Source organism: Ahaetulla prasina, chromosome 8 (genome assembly GCF_028640845.1).
Source record: "Ahaetulla prasina isolate Xishuangbanna chromosome 8, ASM2864084v1, whole genome shotgun sequence".
Classification (NCBI taxonomy): domain Eukaryota; kingdom Metazoa; phylum Chordata; class Lepidosauria; order Squamata; family Colubridae; genus Ahaetulla; species Ahaetulla prasina.
Genome location: NC_080546.1, coordinates 51,134,332 through 51,154,241, shown reverse-complemented (window position 1 = coordinate 51,154,241; position 19,910 = coordinate 51,134,332). Strand labels below are relative to the sequence as shown.

Below are 19,910 nucleotides of genomic sequence, written 5' to 3'. Positions count from 1 at the left end.
AATATGCCTAAGTAACAAATACAGCAGAAAAATGTTGGCTCCCCAGATATTCTCAATCTTACTGCTCATTATGCAGTAATGATTTTTTGTGCCTCTTGTTCTTTTTAAGAAAAGCAAGTGATACAAATATGGATATATTTCTATCCTGCTATTCTGCCTAAACAATGTTTGTTTAATGCTCTAATAATAGTTTTTCAACAAATGTCTTAGGAAAAACCTGAATGAGATGCAAATTAATTTATGACAACTGGTTTTTTTACGTTACGTTCTAAAAAAGCTATATTTAAGATCACTCGCATGCAAAGGTATTATGCAATCAGTTCAGAGTTATAATACTGGCCTGACAATGAATAAAGAGTAGATCATTATTCTATCTATCTATCTATATTTGAAACCTCCTAATACTTTATGCTTTAGTTTTTGCAAAGTACTCAAATTCTTAACAAAACAATAAATACAAACTTAAAAATGACCGGAGTCTTTACAAAACATTTAGAACGGAAAGTAATTTCTTACCTTTTTCTTCATCTATTCTGAAGATTCCAATACCAGATCCATCCCTTATTGAATATCTGATTTCACCATCTCTTCCTGTATCCTCATCATAAGCAGACAAAGTCATTACTGAAGTACCAATGGGAACATCTTCACTTACAAAGCTTTTATCCACAAAATTAGGAAAACGTGGCGGCTGAAGATTTTCATTTACATCAACTATTTCAATTTCAACATAACAGGTAGAAGACAATGAAATGGGTTTTCCCTTATCCTTAGCCCGCACTGTTAAATTATAAACTTGTTTCTTCTCAAAATCCAGTCCTTGCACAATACGGATCGCTCCACTGAGTTTATCTACATCGAAACTTCCATTTCCACCATCCAAAAGGCTGTACCTTACTTGGCTTGCTTGGCCTATGTCAGGATCATACGTTTCTAGCCACATGACAATAGTTCCTTCAGGAAGATCTTCTCGGATTTTCACTCGATAATTTGCAGGAACAAATTTCGGAGGATTGTCATTAACATCTTCCAATGATACCTTTAATTGAACTGTTGAAGATAATTGTGGTGACTCTTTAGCTTGGTCCCTAGCTTCTATTTTTAAGAAATACACTGCTTGAACTTCACGATCTAAAAGTCCTGAAACTTTTACAATTCCAGTGACACTGTCAATAGAAAACTTATTTGTATCTGTAAGAAGTGAGTATCTTACTTCACCGTTGGTCCCCAAGTCTTTATCTATGGCTTCTATCTGTATTACTTCAGTATTCAGTTCTTTGTTTTCACTTACATCAACAAAATAACTATCCTGTAGAAATTCTGGAGGATTGTCATTGGCATCAAGAACTCTGATATTTAAAAGATGCCAGTTAGACTTTTGTGGTATCCCAAGATCATAAACAGTAACATTCAAAGTATATTTATCTCTTATTTCTCTGTCAAGAGGAGACAAGATTTTTAGCATTCCCGTTTCCATTCCAACGATAAAACTGCTGTCATTATTACCTCCAGAAATAGAATAGATTAACTTTCCATTAAAACCAGTGTCACGATCAGTTGCATTCAACAATATGATGGTAGAATTTACAGGCTTATCTTCTTTTACTTCAATGCTCCTGGGAAGACTGCTTTCAAACTGAGGTGCATGCAGATTCATTGTATGTGTATCAAAAAAAGCATCCTCTACTTCAACACGACCGTTTAGCTTATTTGCTTGCAAGAGTTTTTCTGCCAACATTTTGGCCACACCAGTCTCTTCACATTGTAAACTCACTGGTTTGCGGCTGGTGACTACAGTGATGTTAATAAATATGGGTGCTGCAAAATTCTCTCCATCTGTAGCAGTTATTTTCAAACTATGAAAAGATGTTTTTGAACTTAATCCATCTCCTAGTGATTGTTTCAGGAAAAGAACCCCCGAGTTTGGATTCAAACTAAATAAATCTAATTCATTTCCAGATTCAATTTGATATTGTACTAACTGGAGCTCATCAGCATCAATAGCAGACACTGTAGTTATTTGCTCTCCCACACCAAGTTCCCTGGGAATTGTTCCCTCACAGTTTATTTTCTCAAAGAGAGGAGTATTATCATTCAAATTATTTAAAGCTATTGTAACAGGGACTTCAACTTCTCTGCGATAAGGGGTGCCCCAATCAGATGCTCGAATTCTTAGTTTATAAATTCTTGGCATCAATTCATAATCCATAGTTTCAGAGGTGGTAAGCACACCAGTGAAATGGTTTATCTCAAAAGGAACAGGGTTTATATTTGCAATGCTATATGTGACATAGCCATTTTCGCCTTCATCAAGATCCTTCGCACTCACACTCATAACACTTGTCCCTATAGGGACATTCTCATTAAAAGAAGCTTTATAAGATGTCTGAGTAAATTCTGGAGGATGAGTATTTACATCTATGACTTTAATGAATACTTTTGTGGATGCTTTTCTATCACTTGTCATTATGTCAAATTCAAAATGAGGCGCATGTTGAGCTTTTATGGCATTTAGAGTAGTAATAAGGCCAGTGTCAGGATTCAAACTGAACTGAGTTTTGCTTGGTTCATTTACAAACAAGTATTTTATATAGGGATAAGTAGGCAATGCTTTTACCATAACCACAGGTGTGTTCGGTGGAGCAAATTCACTTATTTCAGCTCTATAAACTACTCTTTCAAATTGGACTATTCCAGACCTAAACTGGGGAGGGGGCAGATAAATTGCTTTCACAGACGAAAACTTTGGAGGGTTTCCTTTATCTTTAGCCTGCAGTGTAAGATTAAAGCCAAAAGGTTGGTTCTCCCATTCAACAATGCCAACTGCTTTGATTTTATACTCTTTTCCTCCTGGAAAGGTTCTCACAGCCTTGAACTGCTGAAGTGGGTCACCTGCTACAATACTTAGAGATGCTACCTCTCCATTTAAACCATGATCTTTGTCTTCCACAGTTATAATTGCATAGGCTGGATCCTTGTCCAACTCTGAAGGAGTGAAAGCAAGGGCTGTGATGACTGGAGCATGTTCGTTAGCTTGTTCTATATGAATTGTCAATCTTGCCATGCTACTAATCCCACTGCTGCCATATAATTTCATACCACGATCCACAGCAAGGACTTCCAACTCATCAACTTTTGTTTCTGAATAGTCAAGTCTGCCAGTCAGAATGACCACCCCACTTGTAGGATGAATAGCAAACATGTCTGTCCTTTCCTTAAAACTGTAATAAAACTCTCCATTGGTTCCAATATCTGCATCAGTTGCACTAACTTTGGCAATACTGGTCCTTATTGCTGTATTTTCTGACAATGAAACACTGTAAGAAGTTGGAGAAAACAAAGGCCTTAAGTCATTTGTATCCAATACTTGCACTCTGACGTTTGTGAGAGCTTCTGCATTTGTATTTTTCTCTATTGCTTTTACAGTTAATGTATAGTGGTCTTTTACTTCTCTGTTAAGTATAGCGGTGTTCCCTCCCTTGGTCCGAATTCGTAAGAAGCAAAAATCCCCCAAAATGTATTCTTCGGCTTTAAACAAGTTCTCACTATCCCCAGAAATGATTTTGTATTTTATATCCCACAGGGAGCTTGTAATGTAAATGCCCATTTTTACTGGATGCCCAACGTAAGTCTTAGCTGCAGAGTTCTCATATACTGTGGCATTGTAATGAACTTGTGTGAATTGCATTGGCAGTGCATGATATTGTCTCAGGGTTCCTTCACATTGTTCAAAATCCTGCATAAGCAGCAGCAGGGACAGCAACAGCATCATGGTCAAATGGCTCTTCATACAAGCAATCACTAAAAATCTGGGGGGGGAAAAGACAAGAAGAGAAATCAATGTCTTTGAACATGGTCCTTTAAAATAACTATTCTGTGAATAAAATGACTTGAGTTCTCCTATAAAGTCTACATGGAAATATAATAATATATATAATAATATAATATAATAATAATATAATAGCTCCATTATCCCACACACATATTTTTTCAGTTAAGTGGTCATACCATACCAAAGGATTAAAATAATGAAATGGAAAAGATTTTCCATATTAGTAATATCCAAGAGTCCCTTGGTTTTGGGTAGCTTGAAGATCCAAGAAAGCCTCTACAAGTCTTAAGGGCCAGGTTCTTGTCCTTAGCTTGCATTTAAACATGGATATAAATCAGAATACTGGATAACATTCATAAGTATCAATCTTACACCACTGAATTTCAAGATTCTTCATATAAATTCAAGGGTCTATCTGAAGTTGAACAATAACTTGAAGTTATTGAACAATAATTATATATTTTTTCTTCTGCATTGTTTCATAGCCATTTTCCATCGACTTTATTTCTTCCCCAAAAGAAAAAGACAAAATTCCCATGAGTAGGATGTCAGATTCTTGCACTTTAAGGGGCACTCATATATGCACCCAGATTCCTTTCTTTCACCATCCAGTTTGCCCTCAGAGTCCCTCATTTTCCAAACTGACATTAAATCTCTAGGGAATATATAGAAGAAATGTTCCCAGGGATTTTTTTCATAGTTAAGAAATGAAAAGGCAGTTTGACAAATATATAACTGGGAGAGAAGAGCAACACTAGCATTCTGTAACAGTGCCCAGTAATAAATTCTAAAACATTCTGAGATTAAGACAGAAAAAACAAATGCCTCTTTTATTAATAAAACTTTCAGGGATTTGGAAATGGGTTTTCAAAGTGGCATTCATAGATATAATTCACAGTGTCTTCAGCTTCTTCACTATAATAAATTTCTAAAGAGATCATGTTGTTTGTGTCATTAATACCAACATAAATGCCTAATATATACTTTTTCATATTTTATTGACAAGAATGAATTAAGATGAACGATTCTACACTTAAGCAATGCAGTCTGTAAGCAGCAAAGCGGTATCTGACTTAAGAGACAGAACACAAATATCAAAATAAATGTCTTGTTCTTGACCCTAATCTTGGTATTAACTAATATATAAAGGGTTGAACTTTACCTCAAACTGCAGTTAACAAAACCAAACATTTTGTATTTGCTGAAGCTCAGATAGAGAACTTACTTTTCATTCTTTCAGGCATGAATAAAATACACATTAATAGAAGGACAAAAAAATAACAATCTCTCCTGCATGCCTAGCCATAACAACTTTAAGTGAAGATTAGTTTTTAATTAAGACTATCATCCCAAGAAGAAATTCTATCCTTTAAGAACACTGTAAAAACAATTATAGTTTTACTCAGTAAGGTAGTTTACCCAGTGACTATTCTATTAACAAATGCAACTTCTGCTCCATTCAACTTAGTTCAAATATTTTTAATCATGCTTTTAGAGTGCAGGTGGTTTGCCTTAAACACTACTTTTTTCCAATGTACTACTTTTTATTGCATACTCTCAGCTAATACATGATACAACAAGATCCTGGTGTTTCTGAAATGACATGTACTCTCAAGTACTGTCAGATCTTAAGATTTGCTTTGCCTCACCTGGAAAAAAGATAACAGATAATGAGCTTTCACCTTTGCTCTATAGAATATATGATAACCAATATTTGATTTCAAGCACCATTGTTTTGCAACCAAAGCCCTGTGGAGCAATCTCAAAAATTGTGAAGAGTGTTCTAAACCATAAACAATTCCTTCAATTATCTCTAACTGCACAATACGACATTCTGTCCCACAAGAGGCAATTGTGATTTTTCACAAGTATAGATATTATTTTATGACCTAGAATCTCCTAGCATCTCCTAGCATATCTCCAAGAACTTTAAAAACCGAGCTAATTCACTTTGTAAATTTCTATGTATTAACAAATGGTGAGCAACCCAACATGCTGCAAAACAAAGTATCAGCCTTAAGCTTAGGTTTAAGGGCCATAATAAAAGACCAACATTTGGCACTTTCTTTTGTTAACAAATGATTAGCTACTAAATCCATTTGGTGAGCTGAATAACATTACAGTGATGACTTGAAATGATACTTGGTCTGGAACCAGAAAAAAGGCTGTACAATCTCATGTCTCCTATGATTATGTATAAATTTGTTTTCTTTCTCCGAGTTCTTCATACAAAAATGTTATGTTTAACAATAGGTAAACAGTTGCATGCAAAATTCAATTGTAGATAATCTAACATACTAATTATTTAAAGAAGTTATGGCTAAAAGATAACAAAGCTAAAAACAACTGCAACCCCCACTGATCAGTAAAAGAATCAGGAGCTAATCAACTGTAAGGGAACAAAGCTTATCAACCACAACTGGGATCAGCAACTCAATTGCTTCCACTACTAAGCGAGACATCAGGTAACTGTCACTTGCAATTTTGATTTCACGTTTTTCATTAAGTCTGCTTGTCAGAAGCAAGTTTATGAAGTTCACAAATGGTGATCACATGCCCAAGGAATGCTGCTCTGGTGATAAATGCATGCCTATTGCAAAGCACCCAAATGGTGATGTAGCCCAAGATGAGAGGACTTGTCACAAAGCTGTTTTTCCCCCCAACTGTTATAACTTCAAATGGTTACTAAATATACTAAACAAGTGAGGACTACCTGTATACTGAGAAGTGTTTTTCCAGTAGTTTTTCACTTCTGCCCAGTTACCAAACTACCAAATGTGTCACTACATTGTGAAGGCTGAATTTGTTTACTCTAAGGATGTGTTCTCCATTTGTGAATAAGTAATAGTGGATGTCAATATGATTTGTTCATTGAGGAACATATCTAAAGGCCTATGTTAAGTTTTTACTTATTTTAGCAGCTAAATATCTACATAAATTTCTATACTAAAATTATTAGCTACAACACAATACCATATAACAGTAAGATGTACAATGAATAAAGAGCATTTTCTGCAAAAAAAAATCTGTAAAAGAGCAGGCAGAGCTGAGGGCAGGAGTTAAGCCTGTCATCAGCTTAGAATACTTACGTTGCCACAAATGATCCAATTCCAAACCCTCCTGAACTGACTATATTAATGACAGGTGCAAAGAATCAGGACCGTATGTTAAATTGCATTTCAAAAGATTTATTGTTCAAGCTATACACAAGAATCTAGCCAAATTAAGTTCAATATTAAACTGGCACCACATGAAGGTTAACAGAATTCAGGAGGAATTGGACTTGGACTACTTGTGGCAATGTAACAATTCTAAGCTAATGGATGCTTAACTCCATCGCCCAGCTCTGCCCGCTCTTCTCCGATAATATCATGTACAGAGTGATAATAATATGCAACAAGTCAAAAAACCTGGTTTGCGCAAACTGGATGATCTTGAGCAATGCACACTTTTTTTTTATGCATAGCCCAGGATTTACATTCATTTTACATGAAATTTTATTAGATGGCAACACTCGGAGACTGCAGCTTTAAACAAATTATAGTTATTGAAATAACTCAGAAAAACAAAAATCCATTCATACACTTTTCCTGGGTTTTTGCTGAATGAATAAATTCTGTCAATACTTAACTAAACCTGTTAAAATGTTTATTTCAAAAATATTACAAGATTAAATATTTTAATGAAGTTTTAGACATAGTATGAAAAGTTGCTTGCAGTTAACTGGCAACCGATACTGGGTTGTTGTTTTTTAACCTGCGTACTGTCTTTAAAAGCAAAGTATCATTGCAATAAGGGTTATCCCTTAAAATTGGGGAAATATTTATTAAGTTTATATGTTGCTCATCTCGCTCTGCAAAGTGACTTTGGGCAGCTCACAATTAAAATCATAAAAATATAAAAAGATTAAATATAGGGACAAGCAGCAAAAGGCAAGATTGGTAAAGTGGCTGCATCTCTTCTGTAAGTCCACCTATTACCTCCAACATAGAACTCCCTCAAGCCAACTGCAAAGCCAGGTTTTAATGTACTATTCTGGAAAACCAAAAGGGTTGGCCAGACCTCACTTCAGGTAGCAAGATATTCCAAAGAATATGGGCACCACAGCAGAAAAGGCTCTCCTTTTATACCCTGCTAGCCAAAACTCTTTACCAATGGGGCCCACAGCGCACCTGTTCTGTCCCCCTCCGCAGTCCGGGAGACACGAGCGATGATTTAATTAGCCGGCAAATATCAGCTCTGGCAGCAAACTAGCGAGCGTTGCCAAGTGTCTCTGTTATCTCTCTTGATGCCGATGAGTCAGCCAGGAAACCAGGAACAAACAGGACTTCAGCTCTAATTCTCCCTCGAGGCAGTTGATTTGCGTGCCACGAAGTGGTATAGCAGCCCTTGCTGCTTTTATATCCTGTGGGTGTGGCTCCACGACTCAGCACTTCCTAGGCCTGCCCCACCCTGCTTCTGTTGTTCCCGCCTCTCCTGCCTACGAAACCTAGGGTCCAGCCAGGCCTGATTGCCATCAGCTGGGTCTGGAGGCGTGGCCTGGGGGGGGAAGAGTCAGGGGATGGAGGCCTCGTTATCTCCTCCACCTGGCCTACCTCTGGCTCCTGGAGCTGAACCAGGGAAGCCGGTGCTCCAGAGGTAAGTCCTGATGGCCCTTCCCCCTCACTTTCCAAGTCACTTTCTGGCGGGGGCCCAGCTCGGGGGGGGTGCAGACACAACAGCCCCCCCCCCTTTGACCAGGTCAAGTGAGACAAGCTAAGATCTTTCCTCAGATAGTATAGATACAGATTGAATTTTTTAAAAGAAATTCTTAATCCAAAATCCATTCTTAAATGAACTTTTTGCCATATACAGTAATTCTTGCCCTTTAATCACTACAATAATCTTTCCTTGGTTTCATTGTGGAAAGAATAGTTAGACAATATTACTCTGTATATATCTTACTGGCAGAACAGCATATTTAGCCCTGTTACCAACAGCCAAATCATTATAACTGTTGAATAGTATCTAGTATTGAATAACATCACAATTCTAGAGTTTCTCTCAGTTCCTTTATCTTTTAATTTACCAGATTATTTATTCATGACTATATGAAATTAAGCCATTTACTTACCAAATCTACACATCATACTAAACTATAATATGGTTTTTTTAGTATATTATGCAAGTCCAACTAATGCGTACTGAAACACTGTCTTTTGTCTCAGAGCCAGACAATGTATCAGACAATTCACTTGTGTTTTATTCAATAAGCTACAAATAAACTACAATTTGGATCCAGTTGCCATGTTCAATGGACCTTTCTCTGGTTTTTGCTTTCTTCAACCTGCTGCAAAGTAGTAGATTACAACCACTATCACTGTCATTCATAACAGCCAATAACAGGATTACTAATTTAACAAATTAGAAGGAATAAGATTGGTACTTAACGGAAACACATTTATGATCGCATCCTGTTAACAACCAGTATAAGTTATTTTAACATACAATACTTTGTTACTGTTTTCTGAGGCAGGCTAATCTTAGTGTCTTACTAACTGAGAATTTTCCTGTCTAACGTATGAAAAGATCATTCTAAAAATACAATATAGATCAGGGCTGTCAAACAGCCGGCCCACGGGCCAGATGCGTCACATGCTCACGTCCACGTCTGGTTTAGCAAAGGGGAAAAAGGTCCTTATAAATCATGTGATGCCATGACCTTTGACACCCGATATAGATGATACACGTCACTTAAAATATAAAACAGAATTGAAAAATAAATAAGTGGTCCCACATTTAGGATAAACAACTAATAAATTAAAATGGGACTGACTTTGAAAATGGGAAGATGACTTCTTTTTTGTTGCAAGCTTCTCAGATTGTTGAGGTTATCATATAAAACAAACATATTGAAAAGAAACCTAGTTTTTAAGACCTTCCTCTCTGAATATTCTAAGTTCTATCCTTCCAAAGAATGTGAAGGTCAAACTGTGGTGGAGTCTGTCAACAAGCCAGAAAAGAAACAGAAAGATCAAGGATGAAGTCTGCCCAAAGTTAAGCTCTCTCAAGTGAAATCTGAAATCCTAGAGGAATTTGCCAAGGCAATGTTATTCCATTAAAAACTTTTTAAAATTAATATAAGTTTGTGATATGTGAACAAACATTAGGCTGTGCAGTGAACTGGATACAAAGGGAGAAAAGAATTTTGGAGTTAGTGGGGTGCACACATTGCATCTATTTTGCAACTTCCTTAAAGAATTGCATTCCTTCCTAGACTCATACAATAAGACATATTGGATTAAGGGAGATCAAATTAATATGCATGTCCAATCAGTCTCCTAATCACTTTCTCATTTTAAAATTCAGACTGCTGCATGTCCTAGTATAGCTATATAGGCATGTTTGCATATATGACAGATGTAATATAGAACCTGTTGCTATTTAACTAAACAGAAATTGCTTTTGAATAGATATGGATAGGATTCAAGCAAGCTTAAGTGATGCTTGAAATAAGTGGGACTTTGCTATGAATGGATTATATTCAATTATAGACTATGTCCTAAATATTGCATTCCTATAAGATAGACAGGGAGATGGCAAGGACAAGCTGCTTCTGGATTCCAGTCAAGAAAGCTATATGGATATCTTCATGAAGTCATCAAGAGTCAAATTTGATTTAAAGAAGACTATATTTAATGAAGGGCTTACACTTAGACCAGGGAGAGCCAAGTTTAACCAACTCTACATCAGTCTACCACCATCTCTCAAGCCAATTTATCTCATAGATTTATGTGGTGGGACAAAATAAGAAATCCTCCTGTATGCCATCTCGAGCCTTAAAGAGAAAAATTGGAACATAATTGCAATAAAGAAATCTTGGCATTTTAAATGCTTACTACTTCAGATTATAAAGTTTATAATCTTCGACTACATGATGCCAAGAATTCTGCATGCCTTCCTTTTTAAGAAATATTAATCACCCTTTGCTCTTCAAAACAAACTCTGGCAAGCATAACAAGAGAAATCACAGCCTCAGTCCATAGTTAACAGCTCCTTCCTTTCCAAGCCCACTAATAAGAAAAGATAATTACTGCCTACTTCCTTCAATTTTTCTCCAGCACTTTAGTTAGGTCACAACAACTGGATTCTGATCCAATTAGGAAAGGCAGGCGGACCTTGATAAAAAATTAAGAACCTAGACCAAGGGAAAAATAAGGAAAGACTAGCAGGGATTTTAGCAGCAGATAAAACTTTAAGCACTCTGAAATCAAGAACAGGAATTGTGTTGGGGAGGAGAGAGTGTAGGAAAAAAAAGTCTTTAGAGGCTTTATCTCACTTTTAAAAGCTACCTCTCATAAAAGATTTGATTTAGCAATTACTCTTGAAAGAAAAGGAGGTTCTCCTCCTCCTCACTTTTTTCCCCAAGTCTCTTTCATTCCCAACGTGGCTCGCCGTGCCCTACTACTCAGCTAATGGCAGCAGCAGGACAAAAGCTCCCGGGCAAGCTGCAGCCCCTCGTGTCTCACTTGCTATTCTCCTCACGTCCCGACACCCAGAAAGGGGGGTGGGGGAGAGAGAGAGACTCTCTGCCACCCTTCCAAATGCAAATTTATTAATAGGGCGGCCAGGCAGAAAAGCTCCTAACTTTGCAGAAAGCACTAACTTTCCCACCTCCTCCCCCTTGCGCGGTAGCCACGGCGCCTCTTTCTCAGTTAGCAGCTTTCGCACTCCCGCTTTGCTGGCTGCTTCTGCTCCTCCACACAAGCCCCCTCCCTCATGCGGGAAAGACCGCCCGTGGGAAGACACCGAGGGCATGCCGATCCCGAACTTTCTTCTCCTCCCGTTTTCCTCGGGTCCAGCTCGCCGCGAGTCCCATCCCACCCCGTTTCTTACCTCTAAGGTTTCCCCGGGAAAGGCGAGGCATCGGGGGACACGGCTTCCACGGAGGCGAAGCGCCAGCTCCGTTCTCTCGCATGGTGCCCGGTCCGAGTCCCCCAAGTCTGCCTTTCTTCTCCTCCCGTTTTCCTCGGGTCCAGCTCGCCGCGAGTCCCATCCCACCCCGTTTCTTACCTCTAAGGTTTCCCCGGGAAAGGCGAGGCATCGGGGGACACGGCTTCCACGGAGGCGAAGCGCCAGCTCCGTTCTCTCGCATGGTGCCCGGTCCGAGTCCCCCAAGTCTGCCTTTCTTCCTCCCCTCGCTGCCTGCAGCGGCGCCTCCTTTGCTCCCGCGGCCGCTCGTCGCGACACGCTCCGGTCCCCGGATTCCTCCGCCAAACCAAGGGCAGCCGCCACAAACCGCGTCCGGAACTAATTTCTCTGGCATGAAAAGTTAAACCACTCTTCAGCGACTGCACGGCTCGCAACCATCTGGCTCCGGAGTGATTATAACCCTGCAGATCAAACGCGCCACTATCGTTCTCCTCCTTCACCCTCCCCCCCTTTCCCTTTAAGGACAGAGCGCATTTAACGGAGCAACAGTTGTGATCACACGAACAAGGGGGTGGCGGGGGAAGAGAGAAGAAAGGGCTTAAGGCTAAGGAGGTAAGTGTGTTGGGTCAGAGAGCCCTGTTTACTTAGGGGGAAATCTCAGCGGGTTCATTAGCCGCCTGCAGCAGTCTTAGCTTGAACAAATCTGTTTACTCGGAAGTAAAGCTAGGTGGAGCTTCCTTTAAAAATTGCTAACATTTTTTTTTTTTAAAAAAAACCTGGCCGGGAGTAAGCCTTCCTGAATGCACATGCACACACAGTTGATCTTTAGGATAAATCCAGCTAAATCTTTTTAAGAACCTTTAAATATATTTAAGGCTCCTTTGCAGCTACTTTTTAAAGTAATGCTTGCCTCTAGCAGTGTGTTAATCTTTTCTTTGAACCCTGGAAGATATGACTTTAATCCATCATTGGGTTAATGTCCTAAGGCAAGGAAATGTGAACAAGACATATTTTCCTTTCCTTCCCCCCCTTTTTTTTTTTTGGTAAAGAACTAAAGCCTCAAATCTTAAGTGTGTCTAGTTTCCACCCGCCCGGATTTCGGCCGAGCATGATAGTGCTGTGCTCCGAGTCCGTCTCCTAGCCTGTAATTGCTTTATACTATGCACATTCTGTTACAAGCCCTTAAAAGGAAGACTCCGCGAACCAAAAACTTGCCTCCTTTGGCACTTTTAAGGCTCTACCGCCCCAAACCTTCGACACGGACCGTCATATTAACCTGCAGTTGCGCTCACAGCTGGGGATTCGCTAACCTTTCAATCTTGCAGAACCCCAAAGCACCACGACGCCCTTGGTGCGGATCCCGCAAAGTACCATATTCCCAACCAGAAATTAAAGGCAGGCAGGAAAGGGCAGCTACGCCAACTTGGGAGGCCCAAGCAGTTCTAAAAACAGTCGCGTCTTTGGATTAAAGACAAACTTACCCGATTTAAACTAAAGAATGCACACGCGAAAGTCTCGGCCCCCCCCCGTAACAGTTTGGACCTCAACAACTGTCAGAGCACTCCACAAGCCATCTTGCCTTCCTACTAAAGGCCATCCCCTAGGAGTAGCTATGTTTACCCATGAGTAAAGCACTGAGGGAAAGCAGGCGTATTCCCAGATACATGTAAAACGGATGCTGCCTGAATCAGATCAGCTACTTGATCTCCTTGGATTCAGGCGCCTCCACGCGATTTGACGGTTGATTCTAAACACGAATACATTGCCTGAGGCTTCAATATCGCTCTGATCGACAGTGGGATGCTCTCTCGGTTAAGCAATACCGCTTAAATACTTGAATTATTAATTACAGCGCGTCGCCCAGCAACATTAAAGGTTACTGGAGCTCAACTCGGCAAAGGACCGCCCTGTCGATAACTTTTCAGAAGTGTCCGCAGCCTTTATTGCCCAACAAAAGATTACCGTACCGTAACCACCTCCGTCCGCTTCTAAGAGGAAATAAAAAGGGTGTCTTACTAAGGGAATTTCAAAGCTGAGCTACTTACTTTTAGGAGTAGGAATTTCCACACAGACCAGATGCATTGCTCGATTTATTTTTGAGAGACTGGGTGCTGGAAGGGATTCTCCAATAGGAACTGGGAGGGGGGAGTTTCTCCTGGAGGAGGGGGAAACTCCGGGAAAATGGGAGGGTTTTCAGATTCCATTTCAGAGCTTTGATTTAAAATGTAACCCGACACCAGCAATCCACCTCTTAAATTTCAGGTCCCCTCCGAACAATTTATAGAAAGGCAGGCGGCTTTTCTCCCCTGGCCCATTGATAAAAAGAGGCGAGGCTTGCTCTGATGAATGAATTTTTAAAAAACTGCCATGTCATGAACGGGTAGTTTGAAATCCTTTGAAGAGCTCAATAAAAACTGGAGTTCACCTGCCTATCAGCAGTTTACAGAGTACAGAAGGCGGAGACCGTGCCTGCCTTCTGCAAACAGGCGTCGGCGAATGGATGGAAGAGAAGGAAAGCCAGCCCTCGGTAGTTCCAGAACGTCCACCACGGCAACTTCAGGCTTTTACTCAGGTGTAAATCCTTTCGTGGTTCATGAGGCTTACTCCTAGGGTAAGGATGCTTAGGTTTGCAGCGACAGATCTACATGTACTTACCTAGAAGTACCTTCCGGTTGGCTTTGCTACGTGATCCTCCCGGTCCTACTCATAAGAAAATTGATGCTTGGCTCTGGTTTCCATTAGATAAATCACTTTTGTCAGACTGAATTTCATCTCGATGCGCAGAAATTGTTAGGGCGCGTTCATTTGGGCTACATCCTTGTAAACGAGGCCGGGCACTGTCTCCGGCAGAAGGGTGGCAGTCGAGTCACGATCCTGCTGGTGTCTGCAGGGAGTAATGCCTCGTAGACCTGGATGGACCTACTTCCGGGTGGGACGCCGAGTTGGACGGAGTTATCGCTGTGCTTTTAAATCGCTTGGACAACCCAGCGGGTACCGGCTGAAATGGCCGGAGGATCACATGGGTAGCTTGGGTCCCTTCGTGTTGGGACCAGCAGGTGATACACACGTCGATTTTTGCGCCACGTTGGGTCTTTGTTGGGGATAAGAAGCGCTTTTTAAAACACCCGGAGTGTGAATTACCAACATTGCGACACGTTTAACTGAGCATCTCGCCTCCCGCGGGCTGTTTCAGAAACGGGTTACAACTAGGAGCGTGCAAAACAAATTGCTGTGCGACGAGACTTAAAAGAGACATCCCGGACGAAGGGATCGCAGCGTGTTTAGTCAGTTCCGGTTTCCAACCTTGCGACCCACCCTCCGAAATTTAATTGCCTGGAAGGAAAGAACGAAGGATTCGTTTTTTTCCTTCTTAAAACCTCCCTCGAAAAGAAGGGGCTAAAAAATAAAGCAGATTCTTCAAGATGCGCTACGTTCTTTGCTCACTACACCTGCTTTTTTTTTAAGGATCCCGCGACTGTCTTGAATCGCTGTGATCAATCCCTCCCCACACCTCGTTTTAGGGAAGCCCGTTTCTTCTCATTCACGCGCCCCGTGACTGACAAAGGGCCGTGAAACGAGACGCCAAAGCTTGCCCTCGAGGCTCACCCTTGGAGAAAACCGGAAGGGGCCCCAAAGAAGGTGGGACAACAATGGACGCGGGAGGGATGGGGGGAAGGGGGGGGGATAGGCGCTCAATTCTCTCTCCTCGTGGCTCCGGACAATGCTGAACTTGACTGGCTGGTTTACCGGCCCAGGAAGCGGCGATTCGGGCCACAGAAAAAGTGGACGGGAACTCAACGATGTCCCTTTTTCGGTAGCTAGAGGGCGCTGCGCCATAATGCTTTTCCTCGTGGATCGCCTACTTGTTTCTCCTTCCCAAAGGCACTATTCCTAAAACAAGTTGCACTCGACCGTATACGTAAAAAGCTAGGAGCGCCCCTTTACAACCAGGTTTCTTAAACAACTATCTGAGAGACGCAGACTGCAACTGGGATCACTGGTTCTTGCAGTAATAAAAGAGCGGGGGAGTTGTTTTTTTTTTGCTAGGGGTCACACAGATAGAAAGTAAAGGAGGTGAAGAGAGCGAGCACGCAAAAGGGCCGGCGCCCCCTCCCCCGAAGTGTCTCTCCGTTTGTCTACCGAGCACTCCCTCTTTCAGGTAAAGCAACGCAGGGCTTCCGAAACGCAACTGGAAGGGTTGGGAAGGAGGGGATGAAGGGAAGGACTCACCAACCAGGCCAGCTGGGTGCAACCTCGCTTTGCTTGCTTTTACATCTGGATTCCTTTTGCTTCAGTCCATTCCAAGAGCCCCGGGTTCAAAGGAGCCGCATAAACCAAATCAAAGACCAACTTGGCTCTGTCTCTTCCAGCGTCCGAGAGATCGCCCGCTTCTCTCCATCTCCAGGTGGCTGCCTGCCGGATTGAACCCATCCGGTTCAAAAGGAGAGAAGGGAAAGGCAAAAAAAAAAAAAAAAACCTAGCAAGTTGAGAGGGGCGGGACAAGATCCAAGTTTTTCAAGACATGTCCAGGCAAAGCGCGCGGCTGTGGAGTTTCAGCGCCGGGAAGAGCAAAAGCTGCAACCGGTCTCTTCCCTGCCTGCTTGGAACTCGCCGGCTGGAGCGCCACCTACTCCTGCTTCCGAAGGCTGCTCTTGGAGGGGCTTCTCCAGTCAGGCGCCGGCGGCGGCTGTTTAGTGCTTTCTCGCCTGGCCTCCGTCGCCCTCCGCGGGAAGGGCGGCGGCCCGGGTGGGCGAACTCTGCCTTGGCTCCGCTGCTCCGCGAGAGGTGGGAGCGAAGGACGCCACTCCGCTTTCCTTCCCCGCTCCTCTCTGCCCGCGTGGGTAGCCTTCCCTTCACCGCTGGGGGAAGAGGACGCGTGGCTTGAGCGGCTGCCAGCCAGGTGAAGAGAGAGGGGAAGCCTTAAGTGCTTCTCATCCCTGGCGAAAAAGACCGTTTTGCCAAATCTGAAGCAACGACTATTCTCTCCGACTTTCTCCAAACATCGCTGGATCTGTTTGTCACATCAGTGTCATAATAACATCCCGCGGCTCTTGCGTTTAGATCCAGTCCCTTACGTATAGACATACTTCGATTTGCCACAAATCCTGGATCCGTGGTAGAGATGTTAATCTGCCCACGTTAATCATGTTAGGGCATGATTTCGACATAGGACAGATCCGTTTAGTGGAATTGTAATAAGCATTCAACCGCAGGAAAGTTGATGGGGGGGGGGAGGAAAAAACCAAAATATCTTTTGTTCTGAGTTTTTTTTAATCAACCCTTTCAAAAGATAAACATTAGAATTACATAATCTTAGATAATGGGTTTCAGTTTTCAAAAGAATCACCAGAAATAGTCAGCAGAAATCCATAGTCTTTGTAGCACATTTTCTCCCCTCCTTTGCCAAGCCATTGCCAAGCATGATTCTTGAGATGTTTGTGGTATATAGCAGATGACACCAAACATCCTGTTTCTGTTTAGACAGTTCATACAAAAGAAATGAGTGAAAAAATTATCTCCAGCATACTTCAACAAACCCCCTTTCCTGGGCACTCTTCCTACTAGAGAGTTTTGACACTGACATTCACAAATGGTATGCAGGGACATTTCTGCTCTGCAGAAAGTAAAATCAGTATCATCAAATACACACAATCTGATGGACGCATTGGAATTTGGGAGACACACCAGGGACGCTGCAGTAGAAAGAATAGAAAATCTAAATAGAAATCTAATAAATAATACATTAATCAATATTATTATTATTGATAATTGCAGTAGTGATAGTTTTAGTCACAGAATATTCATTTACCAACCATAGACTCATTTGTTTTCATTGATGTATAGGAAACATGACTTGCTGGTTCATCTAAAACTGTATAGTAAAAGAAAAAACTACTTCTGAACTTCATGACTGGGAAGATTGAAGGACATACAAAATATTGTGGCAACAAAGGAAACTAGCAACCAATCCACTTGGCTCAGCTACTTCCGAACTTTCATGAGTACCTTAAAATGGTTATTTCCCCCTCTAGAATTCTCAAACAGCTCTCAACTATCTTGCTCTTAAGCCCCATTAATCACTATCACATGACTGTCAAATGCAATTGTGTCCCTGGCCAGACTGTGTCATATTGTGAGTTTTTTGCCTTTGCAAAGCTGGGATAGGTGTGGCCTGCACATGATGTATCTGACCCACAGGCCACCAGTTTGAAGGCCTGCTGTATCAGAAAACCTTCTTACCACAAGGTTTTATGTTTATATATTTACAAATATTTTCTTATTACATTTATATTTACAGTAAGACTAAAAGATTTACTAACTTGTTCCATGTCTCATCTAGATTATTTCCAGATAGAGCTGTGCGTGCTTTGAAAATTATTCATAAGAACTTTGGATTTCAAATGAATAGCTCTGCTATTTGTTAAAGCAACCCACCTTTTCTCAGGCTTGTGCCCAAACTTTAATGGCTTGGCTGCTTTAATGAGTTGATTCCTTAAAGCAGATGTATCTTTTGATTGTTTTAAGGCCTGCATAGAAGTCTGAAAAAAGAAATGGCATCTTTAATTAGCAGAGAAATGATGTGCTCAGATAACATCCAAAAGTCTCTTTATGAATCATTGTTCAAATATGTACAGACCTAGTTATGTTGTTGATTGAAAATCACTCTCCTTGGATAAACCTTATTGTCACACTTCATGTTTTTCTGTTTCCTGGGCAGATGGACACCCTTCTCTTCCAAACAAGAATATTGGGATTATAATGGTCTAAAAGACATATTTCTTTTTCTATACTTGAACAAGCATTTCATTGCCAGGAGCCTTGAATGGAGAGCATTTGGAAATGTACATATCATTGTTTCTGTTTACTTTCTCATTTTTTAAAATTGTAATGTAAAATGACTTAAATAAGAATAACCTAACTGTATTGTATGGCAAGAATTGAGATGTAAAATTAGTTTTGATTACTGAATGAGAGGATAATATTCTGGAGGTGGATTCTTCTCTTCCCTTTTTGCTTTTTATTTATAACAACTTTAAAACACATGCACAAAACACTGCAATCATCCCATTTTCATTTTCTAATAATGCATGTTGAAGGCATGTGAGTCTGGAACTATTCCTGAAATCAAGTTGATTTTTTAGGCCAAAAAAACAAAATCAAGTTGATTTTTTTAGGCCAAAAAAACAAAATGCACCAGTACCGTATATGTGGTACCTTGCTCAATAGTAGTACCTGTGAGAGGGATCTTGGAGTCCTAGTGGATAACCATCTAGATATGAGCCAGCAGTGTGCAGCAGCTGTTAAAAAAGCCAACACAATTCTGGGCTGCATAAACAGAGGGATAGAATCAAGATCACGTGAAGTGCTAGTACCACTTTATAATGCCTTGGTAAGGCCACACTTGGAATATTGCATCCAGTTTTGGTCGCCACGATGTAAAAAAGATGTTGAGACTCTAGAAAGAGTGCAGAGAAGAGCAACAAAGATGATTAGGGGACTGGAGGATAAAACATATGAAGAACGGTTGCAGGAACTGGGTATGTCTAGTTTAACAAAAAGAAGGACCAGGGGAGACATGATAGCAGTGTTCCAATATCTCAGGGGCTGCCACAGAGAAGTGGGAGTCGGGCTGTTCTCCAGAGCACCTGAGGGTAGAACAAGAAGCAATGGGTGGAAACTGATCAAGGAAAGAAGCAACTTAGAACTAAGGAGAAATTTCCTGACAGTTAGAACAATTAATAAGTGGAACAACTTGCCTTCAGAAGTTGTGAATGCTCCAACACTGGAAATTTTTAAGAAAATGTTGGATAACCATCTGACTGAGATGGTGTAGGGTTTCCTGCCTGGGCAGGGGGTTGGACTAGAAGGCCTCCAAGGTCCCTTCCAACTCTGATGTTATGTTATGTTATGTAAGTAATATACAAATTTCCATTCAAGATATGGTCAGAAAAGTCAGGATTATGGTCTTTTCTTTATTCATGTCAGAAGCACTACTAATTATGGTCATATAACATTCAACACTGAGCAAATAAAATAGGTATAAAATAGGTCGCAGGTATATAGCATGTGTAAAAATAAGCGTATAAATAGGATTAAAACTAAATGACATTCGTCCAGTATTAGGTCACATTGATTATGGTTGCAATGGTACAATTGAACTGCCTAT

At 40.9% G+C, this 19,910-nt stretch overlaps 1 protein-coding gene across 2 annotated transcripts in view; it reads right to left on the bottom strand.

The window, feature by feature from the left end:
• The window catches only part of FAT1 (FAT atypical cadherin 1), a 160,631-nt gene extending 143,950 nt beyond the window's left edge, over positions 1 to 16,681 (bottom strand). The window contains exons 1-2 of one of the 2 annotated variants that reach the window (XM_058192143.1): positions 15,974 to 16,681; positions 517 to 3,809 (exon numbers count right to left, since the gene is read on the bottom strand). In XM_058192143.1, the coding sequence (XP_058048126.1) occupies positions 517 to 3,790 (3,274 nt within the window). In that variant the 5' untranslated portion in view covers positions 3,791 to 3,809; positions 15,974 to 16,681. Of the gene's footprint in view, positions 1 to 516; positions 3,810 to 15,973 lie in introns of those variants that run through there. The other variant, XM_058192144.1, reaches the window with a different exon arrangement.
• Between the last annotated feature and the right edge of the window lie 3,229 nt (positions 16,682 to 19,910).